We start from the raw sequence: 20,325 nt of genomic DNA on the forward strand, positions 1-20,325 counted from the left end.
AGAACCCCACTGGTCCTCACCTTCCACCCCACCAACCTCCGGATACATCGTATCATCCTCCGCCATTTCCGCCACCTCCAAACAGGCCCCTCCACCAGGGATTTCCCTCCCCACCCCTATCAGTGTTCCAGAGAAACCACTCCCTCCGCGACTCCCTCGTCAGGTCCACACCCCCCAGCAACCCAACCTCCACTTCCAGCACCTTCCCCTGGAACCCAAGAAGTGTAAAACTTGCGCCCACACCTCCCCCCTCACCTCCCTCCAAGGACCCAATGGATCCTTCCATATTCGTCGCAAATTCACCTGCACCTCCACACACATCATTTACTGTATCCACTGCACCCGATATGGTCTCCTCGACACTGGGGAGACAGGCCACCTACTTGTGGAACATTTCAGGGAACAACTCTGGGACACCCGCACCAACCCGCCCTGTGGCTGAACACTTTAACTCCCCCTCCCACTCCGCCAAGGACATGCAGGTCCTTGGCCTCCTCCATCGCCAGACCCTGATCACACACGACGCCTGGAGGAAGAGCGCCTCATCTTCCACCTAGGAACCCTCCAACCACACGGGATGAATGTAGATTTCTCCAGCTTCCTCATTTCCCCTCCCCCCACCTTATCTCAGTTCCAACACCCGGATTCAGCACCGCCTTCTTGACCTGCAATCTTCTTCCTGACTTCTCCACCCCCACCCTCGCTTCGGCCTATTACCCTCACCCTCACTGCCTTCCACCCATCGTATTCCCAGTGCCTCTCTCCCAAATTCCCTCCCCCCTACCTTTTATCTCAGCCCGCTTGGCCCACCGGCCTCATTCCTGAAGAATGGCTTATGCCCGAAATGTCGATTCTCCTGCTCCTCAGATGCTGCCTGGCCTGCTGTGTTTTTCCAGCATCACATTTTTAAAATATTAATATATCTCAAGTTTAAAATGTATATATTGTAATACAGTTACCACCTGAAATGCTAAAGAGTCACCAATATTCTGCTTTCCCACTTTCACTCAGAAAGGTGGAATGTTCAGTAGAACAGAGCAAATAAAGAATTTCACTTATCCTCCTTTTCGTTCCAACTGCAATTTGCCCCAACAAGGAAAGGGCAATCTCTTCGCTGCTTTTCCTGCATAAAATGCACTAACGGTGAAATTAGCAACATCACTGGTAAGGTCTTCTTTGTAGTTTTGCCTGAATCACAGTTTGCAGAAAATTTCAGTATAAATGAAGAATAGAATGTAGGGAAAATCTTACTTACAGAAGTGTTCAGAATTGAATTATTTAGTACAAACACAGCAGTGTTCTTTTTGACTAGATTCATTGTCCAATACACTTTTATTTCCTTCTGTTAAGATTTGCTGGTTTGCATAAAATGTTCAGGGGAATATCGGTCGAACTGGAGACAAGATGAATGTGTCTTAAAGGACATTGAGTTTTGTCTTTTGGCAATCTGATGAGGATTATTTTGATGACACTGGCATTTCTTAGAGCCTCCATCACAATCAAAATATTTGTTTTCTTTTGTTTTACATTCGCAGAAATACTCCAATTGTCAAAGTCAACAATTCTGAGTTGAGTTTTTTGCTTCTTTGTGCATTAACTCTGTGTTTTCTGAGTTCAATCACATTCCTTGGAGAACCTTCCATCTGGTCTTGTCAACTGCATCACACAGCATTTGGTGTAGTTTTTGTTCTTTGTATTTCATGTGTTTTCAGTAAAACAGTTGTTGTGGTAATGGCATTTAAAGCAGTGCATCCCAGCAATAACATGATGAGGTGGTTTGTACCCACACAACAGCGTCTATCTGTGTGTGTCCTTACACTGGTGCAATGTGTAATATGTTCAGTCTTCTCCTTTGAAGAACAGTGATTATTTCAGATTAGATTCCCTACAGTGTGGAAACAGGCCCTTCAGCCCAACCAGTCCTCACTGACGCTCCAAAGAGTAACCAACCCAGACCCATTTCCCTTGACCTAACACCGTGGGCAATTTAGCTTGGCCAATTCACCTGACTTGCACATCTTTGGACTGTGGGAGGAAACCCACACAGACACAGGGAGAATGTAAAATTGCCACACAGACAGTCACCCAAGGACTGGAATCGAACCTGGGACCCCAGTGCTGTGAGGTAGCAGTGCTAACCACTGAGCTACCATACCACCCCAGTGAAATAATTGTTTTTGAATGCAATGTAGGTTCACCAATAGCTTTTTATTGTGTACTGGGTTATATTGGATTTCTGTCTTCTGTGTGTTTTGTGGTCGCTTTACTAGCTTGACAACTTCCAAACAACTTCAATGAAGCTAAACGCATCACCTTTATCATGCTTACCTTTTGTGCTGTGTGGATAATGTTTTTTACCAGCATATGTCAGCTCCCTTGGAAAATGTGTCATAGCTGTGGAAGTCTTTGTGATATTAGCATCCAGCTTTGGACTAGCTTTCTGTATCTTTGCCCCCAAATGTTACATTATTGTGTTGAAAAAAGACAGAAATACAAAAAAGCACATGATGGATAAAATGGCTTCCAACCATCAATTCTGCCAATGTTTTGCAGTGTACCTTAGATAAAGAATGTTTATTCATTAAAAGAAATATCATTATGTTGATTTTACATATAATTTTAAACTTGAGAATGAAAAATTTGGTTATAGTCAACTGTGGAAATTTGGTTTTGATTCAATACAATATTATGTTGTAAATTTGGTCCTGTGTATATTTGAATCCGATGAGACATTTATTTACAGAAAACTTCTGTATTCACGATAATAATGAATTTAGAGTAGTTGCAAAGGTGGAACCTAGGGAACTAGGATGCAAATCAGATTTCAGCTACTTCAGAAGGAAGCAGAGAGTGAATGGGACTTTAATACTTTTACATTAAACATACTGGACCTAAATGAAAAATTTAGGTTTACTCTGTATAATTTAGAATGTTCACAAAGCTGATGGCACCACTTTTGAATAAGTAGTTTTGCATCTAATTCCTTTTTCTCTCGGAAGCTGTGTTTTCCACAAAACATTTAGTAATGCCTAGTTGAAAACCAGGATGGATCTTTAGAGCATTAAGTTATTGCTTTTGTTGAAATTAATATACTTTACTCACGTCATCAGAGACCTAAGATTCACTACTCCAAAGTCCCAATTACCCCAGGCAGGATTTGCAAGTGATTCTGTGCAGGACCCACCTCAGTCGTTAGCCTTTCTTGGAACATTTTTGTTACCAACAAGGTGATAATGATCTTCAATCAATTTAAGAAATGTCATGACAGAAGACCCGAAAATGTTAAAACAGCCACTGTTTCATAGTCCCATGCCTACTCTGCTTCTCTGTGCTGGCATGGAATTATTTAAGACCTTTTCATTCAGTCGTTTATGTGGTTCAGTGGACTTGAGTACATGCTGCCCAGTTATCATTCAACAGAGCTAATGAGCAATGTAACACTGTAGTCATCAGAGTAAACCTCATGCATCCACTGGTCACTCTGCTGCTGATAGCTTTTCATAAGAGTCACCAAACTCTGAATGGAGAGTGTCCATGTCCTCACACTGCACGGGAGCAGCATACACTCAGAACATGATGGACATCACTATGATATGGACATGGGTACAAACAGTCCTTGAAATCTTTGCCAGATATCTGCACATTTCTGCAGCAGTGACTGCCACTTCAATGATGAATCATGAGGCTCACTATCACTTTCACCCCTTTCACCACTTTTATAAACTCTTTGTCCTCTTGTATGGTTTGGCTGCAGCGGTCACAACCTCCATAACCTGCATTATGTATATCTGCACAGTACTCAGCAGCTAGAACTAACTTCACTATATTGCAACTCATTGTGGACATTTGTATTCATATACATCTTTGGTGATCACTATAAACCAGAAACTAAATGTGACTGCAGTTGGTTGAATGATGACGTTGGGCAGGATGAACAAGGCAAAGGAATATATGATGAATGGTGGATCATGGGAAGCACCAAGGTTCAGAGGGACGAGGGAGGTAATGACCCAGTAGAATTATTGCTGGACTGTTAATCCAGAGACCCAAATTCTGGGAAACCATGTTCAAGTCTGACCATGACATATACTGGAAATTGAATTAAATAAAAACAACCTTGGATTAGGAGTCTAATCACAACAAATCCATCATCACCTGGTTCACTATTGCCCTTTAGTGTGTGGATCTGAAGCTAGTCAAATTCACAATTGATTGTTGTTTAAAAGGTCCACATGTATCCTTTAGGGAAGGATGACTACCATCTTTACCTTGTCTGGTCTGCAGGTGACACTAGACCCACAACAATATAGTTGATCTTTAACTTCTGTCCAGGCAATTAGAGATGGGCAATGTTGGCTTAGCCAGTGATGCCCTAATCCTGTTAATGAATGAAAAAATGCACACCAGTCCCTTAAGGTATCAGGTTAGTGATTAAGAAACAATATATTGTACTTGCCTTTAATAATTCAGGCATAGAGTTTAATAGCAGGGAGGTTATGCTGAAACTGTATAAAATGTTGTTTAGGTCACCATCAGTGTTTTATTTGTAGTCCTGGAATCACGATCTGGGAGAGATGCGATTGCACTGGAGAGGGCCCAGAGAAAATTCACCAGGATGTTAGAAGTAAAAACAGAAATTGATGGAAAAACAACAGGTTTGACAGCCACATTTCCCAAACTACAATCAGTTCGGAAGAGGTTCACTGGACCTGAGGGGTTAAGTCTGCTTTCTCCCAACAGATGTTGCCAGACCTGCTGAGTTTTTCCAGCAATTTCTGCTTTCATGTCTGATTTGCAGCATCAGCAGTTCTTTTTTTTGCAGCAGGATGTTATCTGGCTGGATATTTTTAACAATGGAAAGAGTGATTGGATAGACTCAGACTGTTTCCCTTATGGCAAAGGAGGCTGGGCAAGGTATATGACTGAGAATGATAAAATTACAAAATGTAAGAGAGGAAGAAACCTTTTCCCCTATAGAAGGAATAATGACTGAGATATAGATTTAAGGTAAGGGGTAGTAGGTTAGTGGAGATGTAAGGGAGAAAAGGACCTTTTCACCCAGAGGGTGCTGTGACTCTGGAATTCTCTACTTGTAAAGGCAGTACAAGCAGAAACTTCCACACAAGTATGAAATATCCAGATGTGTACTTGTGATGCCAAGGCATACATTGCTATGTGCCAAGTTTTGGAAATGGAATTGGAATAGATTGTGTTTGTTTTGACTGGTGCGGGTGCGATGGACTAATAGATGTTTTTCTGTTCCATGACCAGCATGTAATACTTTGGGCATAAGAGTATGTCAAAAGCTATGAACACAATTTGAATATGCAGTCTTGTCATGTGCGCTCAATATGAAAATAATAAAGAGTGTGTACTCTTGCTCATTCTTAAGTGCCATTGGGACAATAAAATAAAAGTCCAACATTTCCTTCTCCGCTGTTACAGCATCCCGCCACCAGATTTCTGCTCCGAGCATCCCAGCCCATACATGATGCTGAGAGACTGTCCTGCTACAGGCAATACCAGTCCACGCTGTGCCACAGACAGTGTCCCACTCTGGGCCTCTCAGCCCACACCATGCTACCATCCGGGGCCTATTCCACCAGGAAATGAGAGTCTCGATCACCACAGTCCGACCGACTAACTCTGCAGTCACACTGCCTCTGAAAATGCTGCTGCTCCTTCGGAGCCCATCGAAGCCGCCTCCTGCCGAAGATCTCCCTTTATCAGGTAAGTTTAAGGAAAAAAATAGAAGGAAAACTGAACATTGCAGACGAGGAGGACAAGCCCAGGCACAGGAGCCTGAGCGTTGCCTGCTCTGCCGCTCCATTGTATTAAACTATGGGGAGTAATTCGCTCCTGACTCCCAAAAACGTTTTGCCATGTACAAGTTTCAATCAAAATTGTGATGGAACTCTCCCCACTTCTCCGGATGAGTGCAACTCCAACAACACTCCTGAAGCTTAACAACATCCAGGACTAAGCGGCTGACTTCATTTATACTGCATCCACAAGCACTCATTCCCCCCTTGAACATGGACAGAAGAACCAGAATATTCAAACTGTAAAATATACTGCGGCAATTCACCAAGCCTCCTTCCAAAACCAAAATTATTATCATCCATGAGGGCAAGGGTAGCAGATATATAGAAATATTATTATATGTAAGTTCCTCTCCAAGCCATTCAGCACATAGATTTGGAAATACATTGCCAGTCGTTCAGTTGCTGGATGAAAATTATGGAACTCTCTCCCAAGCAATATTATAGGCCTCTTTAAACTAAATGGACCATAGTGATTTGACAAGGCATTTCAACACCATCCCAAAAAGCAATCAGGTATCAATAATAAGTGCTGATCCTGCCAAAGAAACCTGAATCCATGAGCTAATTTTAGAAAAACTGAAAATCCCACAGATACAAGAGTAGCTGCATTGCTGGATCAGACACTAGACTAATATCATATTATTTTCTGAGATGGAAGATCCTCCTGTGAGTCATCCTTCACAGCTCAAACCAGGTAATGTATGATATTAATGCATTATTCATTCCCGGAATTAATGCTGCCTGTCATTGATCTGGATTTTTCTGTGCCCACAAAATTGTTTCAATTATTACTCACAGAATGTCTCTACCTGTTATTTTACTCACTCTCTATGGATAAACAAACAGGTTACCCTCAGCCTGCTGCATTCCATTGACTCCCCTTCCTTCAGGGTCAATGAGACAATGTGTTATGCACCAGCATCAGCTCTTGTCCAATTCCCTGGAACTAAACACACACACACACATAGTGTCACTCATCTCTTGTATACCTTCAACACTACATCAGCCTCTGGCAGCTTCCACGACAAGCATTACACTCCCATGGATTCTTCAAGAAGCTATTCCAATACTCTTGGCAATACAGTGCCCAATTCTGATAGGTATGTGAGCTCCAATTGAGCAGTTTTGCATCTCACTGTGAACATTTACATATGATATTGTTTGATGCATGAATTTTCCACATGTACTCATGGTTTGGTTGCCATTATAAACTAAAGGGCTGTGAACTTGTAATCAATACTAATCAACTTGACAGATCAAATTAGGTTCACCAAGTATTCCATGGCTGCTGACCTACGCAGTCAACTCTTTCCAAACCTTTTCTCTTGCCTGCAATATTTTCAACATAACTTGTTTCACGATTTTTCATCTTTGTCTTCAATTTCACATGCATTTCTAAACCATTTGTTTGTCCTCACCCTGATGGATTGCATCCCAAGGTACTAAAAGAGATGGCGGGAGAAATAGCAAGCGCACTTATCATAATTTTCCAAAGTTCGCTGGACTCTGGGACAGTTCCAGCAGATTGAAAAACAGCAAATGTGATATCATTTTTTCCAAAGGGAGACAGACAAAAGATGAGGAATTATAGATGAGTTAGTTTAAATTCTGCAGTGGGAAAGATGTCTATTATCATGGGAGAAATAGCAAGGCATCTGGATAGAAATTGTCCCGTTGAGCAGACACAGCATGGGTTCATGAAGGGCAGGTCACGCTTAACTAATCTTTTGGAATTCGATGAAGACATTGCAAGCAAGGTGGGCAAGAGGGACCCAGTAGGTGTGGTGTACCCAGATTGCCAAATGGCCTTCGACGAAATGCTGCACAAGAGGCTGCTGCATAAGGTTAAGATGCATAGCGTTATGGGTAAAGTATTAGCATGGATAGAGGATTGGTTAATTAATAGGAAGCAAAGATTGGGGACAAATGAGTGCTATTCTGGTCGGCAATCAGTAACTAGTGGTGTGCCTCAGGGATTGGTGTTGGGGCCGCAATTATTCACAATTTATATCGATGATTTCGAGTTGGGGACCACGTGAAGTGTGTCAAAGTTTGCAGATGACACTAAGATGAGTGAAAGAGCAAAGTGTGCAGAGGACTGTGAAACTTTGCAGAGGAACATTGATACTTTAAGTGAGTAAGGCAAAGTTCGGCTAGATGGAATACAATGTTAATAAATATGAAGTCATCTATCTTCATAGAGGTAAAAGTAAAATGGGTTATAACTTGAATGGTAAAAAGTTGCAGCATGCTGCTTTGCAGAGGGACCTGGGTGTCCTCTTGCATGAATCACAGAAGGTTGGTCTGCAGGTACAACAGGTAATTAGGAAGGCAAATGGAATTTTGTTCTTCATTGCTAAAGGGCTTGAGTTTAACAGCAGGGAGGTTATGTTGCAGCTGTGCAGAGTGATGGTGAGGCCACACCTGGAGTACTACATGCAATTTTACTCTTCCTCCTTGAGAAATGATGTACTGGCACTAGAGTGCGTGCAGAGGAGTATCAGTAGATTGATTCCGGAGTTGAGGAGTTAGCTTATGAGGAGAGACTGAGCTGACTGGGATTATATTCATTGAAACTTAGAAGAATGCAGGGGGATCTTATAGAAGCATATAAAATTATGAAGGGTAAAGATAAGATAGAAGTAGAGAGAATATTTCCGCTGGCAGGTGAAACTAGAACAAGACGGCAAAGCCGCAAGATTAGTGGGAGCAGATTTAGAACTAAATTGAGAAGGAACATCTTCACCCAGAGGGTTGTAAATCTATGGAATTCCCCGCTGAGTGAAGTAGTTCCCGTGACTTCAGTAAATGCTTTTAAAGCTAAGATATTTTTTGAACAATAAAGGCATTAAGGGATACAGGGAGAGGATGGGTAAGTGGAGCTCAGTCCATGAAAAGATCAGCCATGATCTTATTGAATGGCGGAGCAGGCTCGAAGGGCCAGATGACCTACTCCTGCTCCTAGTTCCTATGTTCTTATGAAAGAGTCAACAGGTTATCTGTTTTTTCACACTGTCAGCTGTGACTTAGAAGGTTATGAGTTTACATTCCAATCCAAATTATTTAATATCTATTGGAGACTGCCATTTCAGAGCAGCATATTACCATTATGTCCAATGAAACACAATTGTTTCACCAATTAAACTGAAAAGTTTTATTGTAGCATTTGAAAGAATGTGGATGGGGATATACAGTGAGAGGTTCTGTTCACATTCCATGATTCCATCCTTCCCCTTTCACTTGCTGCTGGCCTTGCTGCTCACTTCCCCACTAGCCCCTTCTCCCCACCATCACTCAGCTATTCTTGGGCCAATGGTGATCTTGGGCCTGTAATGGGTGTAATTCTGGCATCAGCCACTCACTCATTGTGCAGCTGTTTAATGAAGTACTATCCATCTGCCTGTGCTCCATTGATGGTTCTCCATTGGAAGGAGGGCACTCTTTCCCACTCATCCTTGATCATGATAAAGATCAATTTGGTGATTGACTGTGCATTCTTTCCCAAAAGGATAATAAATCCTGCCATATTTGCTTTATCAGTGCTGTCTGCTATTCTATTTTGTGCATTGTTGGTTAAATTTATTTATTTATTGCTCTTTGCATTTTGCCATGGGTAAAAGATCTTGACTACTAACTGCATCCATGTCCCTCATAATTTTATAAACCTCTTGAAGGTCCCCTCTCAGCCTCTGGCGTGCCAGGGAAAATGGCATCAGCCTAATCAGTGTCTCCTTTAGCTCAAACCCTCCAATCCTAATAACATTCTTGTTGATTTTTTTCTGAACTGTTTCACATTTAATAGCACCTTCCCTATAGCAGGGAGACCATAATTGAATGCAGTATTCCAAAATTGGCCTATCCAATGTGCGGTTTCTTAAATAATGGCATGAAGTTAACCAACCTCCAGTCTTTCGTCGCCTCACCTGTGACTATTGATGACACCAGTATCTCAGCAAGTGCCCAGAAATTACTTCCCTAGCTTCCTACAAAGTTCCAGAGTATACCTGATTGGGGATGTATCAAACTTTATGCATTTTAAGGCTTTCAGCACCTCTCCTTTGTAGTATGGGCACTTTTCAAGATAACACTATTTATTTCCCCAAGATCTCTGCCTTCCCTATCCAAGATGGTGTCCACACTTTACGACTCCTTGCAAGCTCTCTACAGAAGATCTAACTCTAACATTTCTTATAACATTTCTACACTTCTAATTTGAATTCTAAATGTGTAAAAATTCTGGCCAAGTGAACACTCTATGCAATGTAACCAGCATGCCTCTGTCTAAGTCTTTCTGATCTGTTCATCCTTGCTTACGATGACCTGCCTGTTCTTCTCATATACAAAGCTTTACACTGTACTTCGATACACATGGCAAAAAATAAATCAATCAATCAAGTCTTTTGAGTAAACACTCCTGCAAAATACTCAATTAGTCTCACGCATCTCCTGTGGTTCCATACGTAGGAGGCCTCGTTGATCTTTAAGGGGCCCTGTTCTCTCTCTAGTTACGATTTGTCCTTAATATATTTGTAAAACCTTTTTGGATTTGCCTTAACCCTATTTGCCAAAGTTACCTCATGTCCCATTTTGCCTCCTGATTTGCCATTTAAGTGCACTCCTCTATCCTTATATTCCTCGAAAGATTCACTCAATCGCTGCTGCCTGGAGAGCATAATTTTAAGGTGAGAGGGGAAGATTTAAAAGGACCTAAGTGGCAATATGGTCATGAGGGAGTGCTGGTAAAATTACAACATTTACAAGGCATCTGGATGGGAAAATGAACAGGAACGGTTTAGAGGAATATTGGCCAAATGTTGGCAAATGCAATTACATTTATTTTGGATATCTGGTGGATTGAAAGATCTATTTCTGTGCTGTACACCTCTATGACACTATGCATGGTTTTCTTGGAAGCTTTAGAGTCATGCTTTTGCTTCTGAAGTAATTGAAATTAAGCCAATAAGGCCATATGATACAAGACCAGAACTAAGTAATTTGGCTCATTGATTCTGCTTCAGCATTTAATGAAATCATGGTTTATTTTATAATCTCATCTCCACTTTCCTGCCTTTTCACCAAACATTTGATTTCCTCATTGATGGAAGATTTTGAATGGACTGATTGACACAACCTCAACAGATCTCTATGGGAAAGAATTTCACAGATTCACAATTCTCTGAGAAGAAATTCCTCCTCTTCTCGGTCTTAAGTGTGTGACCTCTTATTCTAAAAACTTTTATTCTTCTCCTGGACCCTCTCACAAAAGGGAAGTAACCTTTCCACACCAACTCAGTGAAGATCCCAAAACATCTGTTATATTTCAATAAGGTCTCTTGTCATTCTTTTATATTCCAATGAGCATAGTCCCAATCTACTCAACCTCTACTCATAAGGCGACACCTCCCTACTTGATATCGCCAGATGAATGTTCTCTGCACGCTTCTGATATTAGTTGTTCTTTCTTCAGATAAGGCTCCCATATTCCTCTTGCCTTCTGTAGTAAACTCTAAACTTGGATGTGAGCTGTTTGTGATTCATGAACGAGCACTCTCAAATCCCTTTCTGCAGTCTTTGGCAAGAAGAATAGAAGAACTGAATATTATTTAAATGGTGAATGTGCGTGACCTGACATTTCCCTACATTATTCCATCCACCAAATTTTTGCTAACTCACTTAAGCTGTCCATATCCCTCTGCAGACTCTTTGCATCATCCTCACCACGTGATATTGGACCCATTTTTGTGTCATCCCCAAACCTACTTTGATGTCCTCATCCCAAGTCATTACTTTAATGCAAATCATTGTGGTGAACACATTGAAATAATTGAACACATTGGCACACTACAGGTTGACATCATGAAAATACGTGTCTGAACTCTTTGCCTTTTGTTTGTTATTCAATCTTCTATCCATGCTCATGTACTAACACTAACAGCACAGGCTCTTATCTTACTAAGTAGTCTAATGTATGAAACCTTATCAAGCACCTTAAGAAAATCCAAATACAGATGTAAGTTTGCTCACTGAGCTTGAAAGTTCATTTTCAGGTGTTTCGTCACCATACTGGGTAACATCATCAGAAAGCCTTTGGTGAAGTTCTGGCATTATGTCCTGCTTTCTATTTATGTGCTTAGGTTTCCTTGGGTTGGTGATGTTATTTCCTGTGTTGATGTCATTTTCTGTTCTTTTGCTCAGAGGGTGGTGAATGGGATCCAAATCAATGTGTTTGTTGATTAAGTTCCAGTTGGAATTCCATGCTTCTAGGAATTTTTGTACATGTCTCTGTTTGGCTTGTCCGAGGATGCATGTGTTGTCCCAATCAACAAAGTGGTGTCCTTCCTCATCTGAGGGTAAGGATAGTAGTGATAGTGGGTCATGTCTTTTTGTGGTTAGTTGATGTTCATGTATCCTGCGCGTTAGTTTTCTGCCTGTTTGTCCAATGTAGTGTTTATTGCAGTTCTTGCACAGTATTTTGTAAACGATGTTTGTTTTGCTTGTTGTCTGTGTCAGATATTTTAAGTTCATTAGCTGCTGGTGGGTGTGTGGGCTACCATGATGCCAAGAGATCTGAGTAGTCTGGCAGTCATTTCCAAGATGCCTTTGATGTAGGGGAGAGTGGCTAGGGTTTCTGGGTGTGTTTTGTCTGCTTGTTTGGGTTTGTTGCTGAGAGATTGGGTACCTGTACTTTTTGATTTTCCTCTGCTCTTCGTAATTCCTTTGTGCTGCAGTGTGTGGTGGCTCGTTGAAATAATGTTCGAATGCAGCTTCATTTATGGGTGTTGGGATGATTGCTTCTGTAGTTCAGTATTTGATCCATATGCATTATTTTCCTGCAGATGCTGGTTTGAAGTTGACTGTTCGCTCTATTGCAACATCTAGGAATGGCAGTCTGTCATTGTTTTCCTCCTCTTTCGTGAATTTTATGCCAGTAAGGATATTATGGATGGTATTGAAGCTTTCTTGTAAGTTGTTTCATTTAATGATGACAAAGGTGTCATCCAAGTGACTGACCCAAAGTTTGGGTTGGATGGGTGGCAGAGCTGTTTGTTTGAGTCTCTGCATTACTGCCTCTGCTATGAACGCTGATATCGGAGATCTCATGGGTGTTCCATTGGTTTGTCTGTAGGTTTGTGAAGTGGGTGGTAAGGCATAGGTCCACTAACTTGACCATTTTGTCCTTGCTGATGAAGTCAGTTGTGTTTAGTGTATGTGCCTTTGGTGCTTCCAGTAGTGCAGTCAGTGTTTCATCAGCAAGGACAACATCGTCAAGCTATCGGGCACTGAAATTCAAGCATGATATTGTGTACTGTCCAGGAGGTATTTCTGGGCTGAGACTGCATCCTTTCCATGAAAGATACCACTCATAAAGCCACTGCATAGTCGCAACATTATACAGCTTGCTTAACCTGCCATGAAAGTGTTTGAGACCTCTTGTCTTTCTAAATTATTTGAAATATAGCAGACTTTTCAATTTAAAAAATTGCGATCTTTAGCACATTTGCACATTTGCGAGAGACACAATGAACAATGATTCAATCAGAATTAACATTGTTCCACACATTATGGGGACACCTAAAGTTGGATACTGGGGCCATTCCCATTGCTAGCAATTCCAGGACCTGAACCTGTAGTAACTTGACATATTGTGGACCTAGATATCCACTCTATTTTCTACTGGAAGACTACTTTAGTATTTCTGAGGATTCGTTGAATTCAAATATTGACGGTGTTTCTCTATGCAGATTCTGCCTAATTTTCCATATATTTCCAGTGCTTTCAATCTGTAATTGGATTGAAGGTGCACAGGTGTCAATTGCAGTAAATTACCTTCATGAGTCTCATGTTGACTAAACTGGTGATGTGTTTTCTTAAGGGATTAGTCAAATAATATGTTGATATTCAGCAGAGATTACAATCAGTTAGGCACACATGAACACAATTTTCATGGAAGTAGCAAGAGCTTATAAAACAGAGTCACGCTACTGAGCCAAGGACAGTTTCTCGCACTGACAAAATGCATTCTTTCTCCATTTTAGTAGTAATTTCTGCTGTTGCCCTAGCACGGTCCAGTAATGATCAGGTTTGCAAACGTCGGGGTAGGTTTGATTTACTGGGCTTGTCCAAAGATGGAGATATCATGTTGGGTGGAATTTTTGGAGTGCATTACCACGTTAAGTATCCGGACCTCTCGTTCAGCAATCAACTGGAGCCGGCAAAATGCCTCAGGTGCTATTAATTGCTCCATTTTAGAATGAGTAATAATTATCAGTTAAATCATTTTGAGATATCTCCTGCTTTTCTTCTAAATATTTCTATTGGATCTATGTATCTCCTTAACATTTTATTTGAAATTGGGTACATTCTCATGGCTTTGCTGAATGTCAAGTCAGATTTTGAACTTAAGGCTCTCCATTGGGATATAGAATCATCAGTTTCCAGTTTGGAGACAATGGTATTACTCCTATGTGGAATTATATCAAAGAACAGCTATGCTGTGGTTCCCTCTAATATGACTGCATTGCTACTTTCTATGTTTTTATAAAAAGTCTTGTTTCTCCATCTTCTCCGCAGCTTTCAGTTCAGACCTTTTCGTTTTGCCATGGCAATGATTTTTGCAATTGAGGAAATAAACAATGATACAGCTCTGCTTCCTGGGGTTACTCTGGGATACCGCATATACGATTCTTGTAATTTGCCCCAGTTATCATTAAAAGCAGCTTTGGAGTTTCTAAACAGCCCTGAGGTAAACACTTCCACTGGTAACTGCAAAAACTCCTCCATTGTTTCTGCAATTGTTGCTGATTCTGGATCCACGCAGTCTTTAGCAATAGCACCTTCCATCGGTACCTTCAGAATACCTATGGTAAGATCTGGCATTAATAAATTGTTTGTGCAGAGTAAACAAATTTTGGTTAAATGGTATACAATGTTGTATGTGTCTTTTAATCCATATTTGCAAAGTTTGGAACTTTTTTGGTGATTCAAAACATACCAGGATCTTCATTTACATCTGCAGTAGAATGTTCTATTAGGATTGTCTGAGTGTCCAGTACAATTACAATTGATTCCTTTTGGCTTGGCATAGTTACAGCATCATAACCAGTTGATTATTATCATTGTGATGATTCTGTTTTGAACATCTCATTTCAGAAATCTGTTGATAAAAAGACGTAAAATATGATAAAGGAAACTTTCAAAAATGCTTATGAAAGATTGGCAAATTTAATTCATTCTTATTCTTTCATGAGATACAGAGTGCTGACAAAATCAATGTTTGCTTCCAGTCCCCAGTTAAACTTGAGCTGAACTGCTTTCTAGATCATCTGTGAGCAATGGTTAAAAGTGAATCACATTACATGGAGTCACGTGTAGGCTTGATGTGACATAGTTTCATGGTCACCATTACTGGGGCTGTCTTTCTATTCTAGATGTATTCCCTTAATTTACCTTTCACAGTTTTCCATAGTGACATCAGCACTGCTCCACCTTCATCCTTTCATCATAAACGATTGTATACATACTAAATGAACCACTTCATAAGTAATTAAACTAACGAATTAACTGTATCAGAGTTTTACTTGATTTTTTGATCAATCTGTCCAATGATGCTATCGCAACCTCTGGGAAAGGTGAGATGGCCTTTGATCCACAGGTTGGTGTGTTCCCACTGCGCCACAAGTGCCGAACAGTGTTTTGCTTTAGTGCATCTACTTGTCAATATTTTGCTGTTCCTATCATGTACTATCATGAGCTAACTTTATTTATGAGTAATCAATCCAGCCATTATTAAATAAGTAGTTTATTATGCGTTTAAGATAGACCAATCCCATAAGCATGTCGTGAGTTTCAAAGCTTTGCTCTATTCAGACAATATCTATGCCTTGATATCAGAAACAACCACAAGTTGTAGTCAAAATGCAAATGTTGCCACTATTTTTTAACAGGTTAGCTATTTTTCTACTTGTGCGTGCCTGAGCAATAGAAAGGAATATCCATCATTTTTTCGAACAATACCAAGTGATTACTATCAGGCTAGAGCATTAGCCCAGCTGGTGAAACATTTCGGATGGACCTGGATTGGGACAGTTAAGAGTGATGATGACTATGGAAACTTTGGAATGCACGCATTTGAAGAAGCAGTCCAACAATTAGGTGTTTGCATAGCTTTTTCCGAGTCATTTCATAAAACACATTCGCGAGATAAGTTACTGAAAACAATTGACACCATAAAAGCATCTTCGACAAAAGTTGTCATTGCTTTTGTGGGTGAATCAAATATGGGTGTTCTTCTGAAAGAAATGAATAGACAAAATGTCAGCGGCATACAATGGATTGGAAGTGAATCATGGGTTTCCACGTTGCTTCTCCCTCCAGAGGAAAGTAAAAAGATTGCTTCTGGTACAATTGGAATTGCAATTCGCAAAGTCATTATACCAGGGTTGAGGGAGTTCCTAATGAAAGTCCATCCATCCTTGTATCCAGGGAATCTCTTGGTGAAAAAGTTTTGGGAAAGTTGCTTTGGCTGCAGTCTGAGTGGTGGAATCAAAATAAGTCCTCGAGAAACTGAACCAGAGCTTAAGGAATGCACAGGGAGAGAACATTTACAGAATGTCCAAAATGAATTTACTGATGTGTGGCAGTACAGAGTGACTTACAATGTGTACAAAGCAACTTATGCGATAGCTCATGCACTTCACAATATGGTGTCATGTAAAACTGGGGGAGGACCTTTCTCTAATGGGCGTTGTGCAAATCTTTCAAACTTTCAACCATGGCAGGTGAGGAGCATTTAACGTAGTTTCATGACCACATTTACATAAATATGCATTATGGCAGAATTCACAGTTGAACATTTAAAATTAGCATAAATGTATTCCCATTTTATTTCATTTAAAGTTATTGTATTACATGAGAACAGTGAATTTCGTAAACAAGATTGGTGAAAAGGTTTATTTTGATGAAAATGGAGATCCTGTCGCAACATATGACATTGTAAACTGGCAACCAAATGCCCTTGGTGATATTGACATTGTAAATGTTGGGCACTATGATGGATCAGCTCGTTCGGGAGCAGAATTTTCGATCACAGAAGAGGCAATTGTTTGGAGTGGCAGTCAGAAGTCGGTAAGAATTATGTTGAAATTTCCATTTTAAGTACTAACTGATTTTTAATTTCAAGTTCGCTTATCTGATATGGAAAAGCAAACTGGTGGTTGCATCAAATAGGCAGCCCAACCACTGCTGCCCATTTCCTGATATTGAGTAAAGTTGCAACCTAACAGGCATTCTTGTGTGGAAAATTTCTGCTCACCATTCAAAGATCACTTGACTTGATCAATCTCATAAGATGTGAAAAATATTTTATATGCACTCACTTCAACACCAGATTTTACACATAACTGATGTATTTAAAATTGATAAAAAGTAAACAATTTCAGTTTAAGAGCAAGAGTTAATAAATGTCACTATATTTTAAATTAAGGAACAAAGATGTAAACACCGAAACATACTGAAATGTAGCTGAATAGGTTTGAAAAAATTGTTCAGAGAGCAATGGATTCATTAGTTTGATATCAGGGGACATTATGGGTATATTCATCTTATTTGCAAACACATTTTTGCCACCCAAGTGCCAAGCAATAACTATCACCAACAATGGAGGGTCTAGTAATTTCTATATGATATTGATTGGCATCAGCATCAGTGATTTCCTGACTATCAATATCCTAGCTGTTACTATTGACTAGAAACTGAACTGGACTAGTCATATAAGTTATGTGGACAGAAAAGCAGGTCAGCAATGAGGAAACCTACAGCAAGTAACTCACCTGTGGACTTTCCAAAACTTAACCACCACCTATTAGACACAGTACTGTGATGGAATACTCCAACTTTCCCGGATATGTGCAGATCCAATGGTTCTCAAGAAGCCTTGAAACCACCTGGTGGAAAAAAAACAGCCCTGTTGTTTGGCACCAGATTCACAAACATTCACCCCACCTCCCTACAAGCAAAGTTCAGTAGCAGCATCTACAAAATACATGACAGAAATTCAACAATGCTCCTCAGACTGTACCTCCCAATCCCGTAACCATTGTCATTCAGAAGAACATTGGTAGCAAGTACATTGGAACATGGCAACCTGCAATTTTGCCACACAGTCACTCCCCATTCTTGATTTGCAAGTGTATGCCTGTTCCTTCACTTCCTTGAGTGAAGGAAAATCCAGGATCTTACTCCCTTCTGACGTTATGGGTCTAAGTTCAGTAAAAGTTTTGTAATAGCTCAAGAAGGCAGGTCAAAGGATAATAAATAAATGCTGGCTGGGCAGTGACGGCTCCATTGCATGAATCAATTAAGAAAATCATTTTTACTGCTGAATCTGGGTTTCATTTTAGCTATTAAACAGAATTAGTACAAATATTTTTCATCCTATTTATTACCTTTTCTTAAACAATATATGAAGCAACTCCACAGGCTATAATGTGAATCTGATTTCATTAAAAATGATCTGCTTCTGTAACTTAAAATCTATCCCAAGCACTTTCAAATAGTTTTAAACTAGATATAATGTAGTCACACTGCAAAATTATTTTTAAAAGTACTGCCCAAATAAATGAAATATGAGTAGCTTTCTCCCTGTACATTAGACTGAATGCTGTACATTTGCTACATGGAATTATTAATATTTCTCCACCATTGTATTCACCTTCCTAATCAGATTCCTAAAGCAGTTTGCTCTGAAAGCTGTCATCAAGGAACAAGGAAAGCAGGAAGAAAAGGGCACCCTATTTGCTGCTTTGATTGCATACAATGTGCACAAGGTGAAATTAGTAACACAACTGGTAAGAAACATCATTACCTATACCAAAGGAATGAATGCATCGGTTTGACATCTGAATTACAGCAAGGGTGTTACGCTTCATCGTATAATGACCAAGTCTTGTGTTGTTTGTCTTTTAGATTCCATTCATTGCATAAAATGTCCATTGGAACTCAAATCTAATGAAAGACGGGATCAGTGCATTCCGAAGCAAATTGAGTTTCTTTCCTTTTTTGAGACAATGGGAATCATTCTGATGACACTGGCATTATTGGGAGCTTCCACCACTGTTGGGGTGTTCATAATATTTTACATCCATAGACACACTCCAATTGTTAAAGCTAATAACTCCGAGTTAAGCTTCCTTCTTCTTTTTGCCCTGACACTTTGTTTTCTGTGTTCAATTACATTCATTGGGGAACCTTCAGTTTGGTCTTGTATGCTCTGCCACGTAGCGTTTGGTATTAGTTTTGTTCTTTGCATTTCTTGTGTATTGAGTAAAACAATTGTCGTGGTGATGGCGTTCAAAGCAACATTTCCCAGCAATAACATGATGAAGTGGTTTGGACCAAGACAGCAACGGCTGATGGTTTACATCCTTACGCTGGTACAATGTACAATATGCACTGCCTGGTTAATTGTATTTCCACCTTATCCATTGAAAAATACTAGTCACTCTAATGAGATAATTGTGTTTGAATGCAATGTAGGTTCTTCGTTAGCCTTCTATTGTGTGCTCGGTTATATTGGATTTCTATCCTGCGTATGTTTTGTGGTAGCTTTTCTAGCGCGACAACTTCCAGACAACTTCAATGAAGCGAAACACATAACGTTTAGCATGCTTATCTTTTGTGCAGTTTGGATAACTTTCATTCCAGCGTACATAAGTTCGCCAGGGAAATATGCTGTGGCGGTTGAAGTATTTGCTATTTTGGCATCCAGCTTTGGTCTACTTATTTGCATTTTTGCTCCAAAATGTTATCTTATTCTTCTAAAGAAAGAAAATAATACAAAGAGGAACATGATAGGCTCAGTGGCTTCCAAAAAAACCTTTGAAAATTTTTGATGAGGTACAGATATTTTAGAAGATAATTAATTTGTCATAAAGGTAGTGAGCGGTAATTCCATTAGGACAGCCAGTAAGCACCAATTTTACATTTTCCCAGCACCAATTTTACATAATCAAACAATGGAAGAGGAGTTTTGAAGTTGAACTGATATTTTGGGCGATTTTATACATCTCCTCTGACTTTCATTTCATGGGAATTGAAAATCGTGAGTAACCCATATTTATTGAAATGTTATAATTTTAGTTCCCTTCCTTTTCCTTGAATTTTTTATTGTGTGGAATTTTGATTTGAAAATTGCTTTATCTGTCCAAAAATATCAGTGCTGAAAACTGGCGCCATTACATATCCAAAATCGATTACTTGCATTGATTTCACAAAACACGTCCCTAAAAATGTGCTCCTTTGACATTGAGGGGTTTGTGGAGAGAGGGTGAGAGAATGGTGGTGTTGGGAATGAGGAATGGTTTGGAATCTTCAAGATCATAGTTTTGGTGGCAATATGGAAAAGTAGATATTCTTCCTGTTTCAAAATTGTATTACAAAGCTTCTCACTGAGGTGCTGTAAATCGCAGCTGTAAGTTTCACACTGCAATCACCTAATTTAATA

The 20,325-nt window shown here is 39.9% G+C and overlaps 1 protein-coding gene across 1 annotated transcript; it reads left to right on the forward strand.

Annotated features, from left to right (window-relative positions):
- The first annotated feature begins 5,609 nt into the window (after positions 1-5,609).
- LOC148148262 (extracellular calcium-sensing receptor-like) lies at positions 5,610-20,325 on the forward strand. Its single transcript, XM_087993935.1, has 7 exons — positions 5,610-5,730; positions 13,862-14,051; positions 14,397-14,688; positions 15,770-16,603; positions 16,722-16,949; positions 18,547-18,670; positions 18,789-20,325. Exons 1-7 carry the CDS (start codon positions 5,610-5,612, stop codon positions 19,712-19,714), a joined length of 2,715 nt encoding a protein of 904 aa, XP_087850061.1. The 3' UTR covers positions 19,715-20,325.

This window comes from Chiloscyllium plagiosum, unplaced genomic scaffold (assembly GCF_037043375.1).
Source record: "Chiloscyllium plagiosum isolate Xiang-an unplaced genomic scaffold, Cpla_swu_hap1 HiC_scaffold_13, whole genome shotgun sequence".
Taxonomy (NCBI): domain Eukaryota; kingdom Metazoa; phylum Chordata; class Chondrichthyes; order Orectolobiformes; family Hemiscylliidae; genus Chiloscyllium; species Chiloscyllium plagiosum.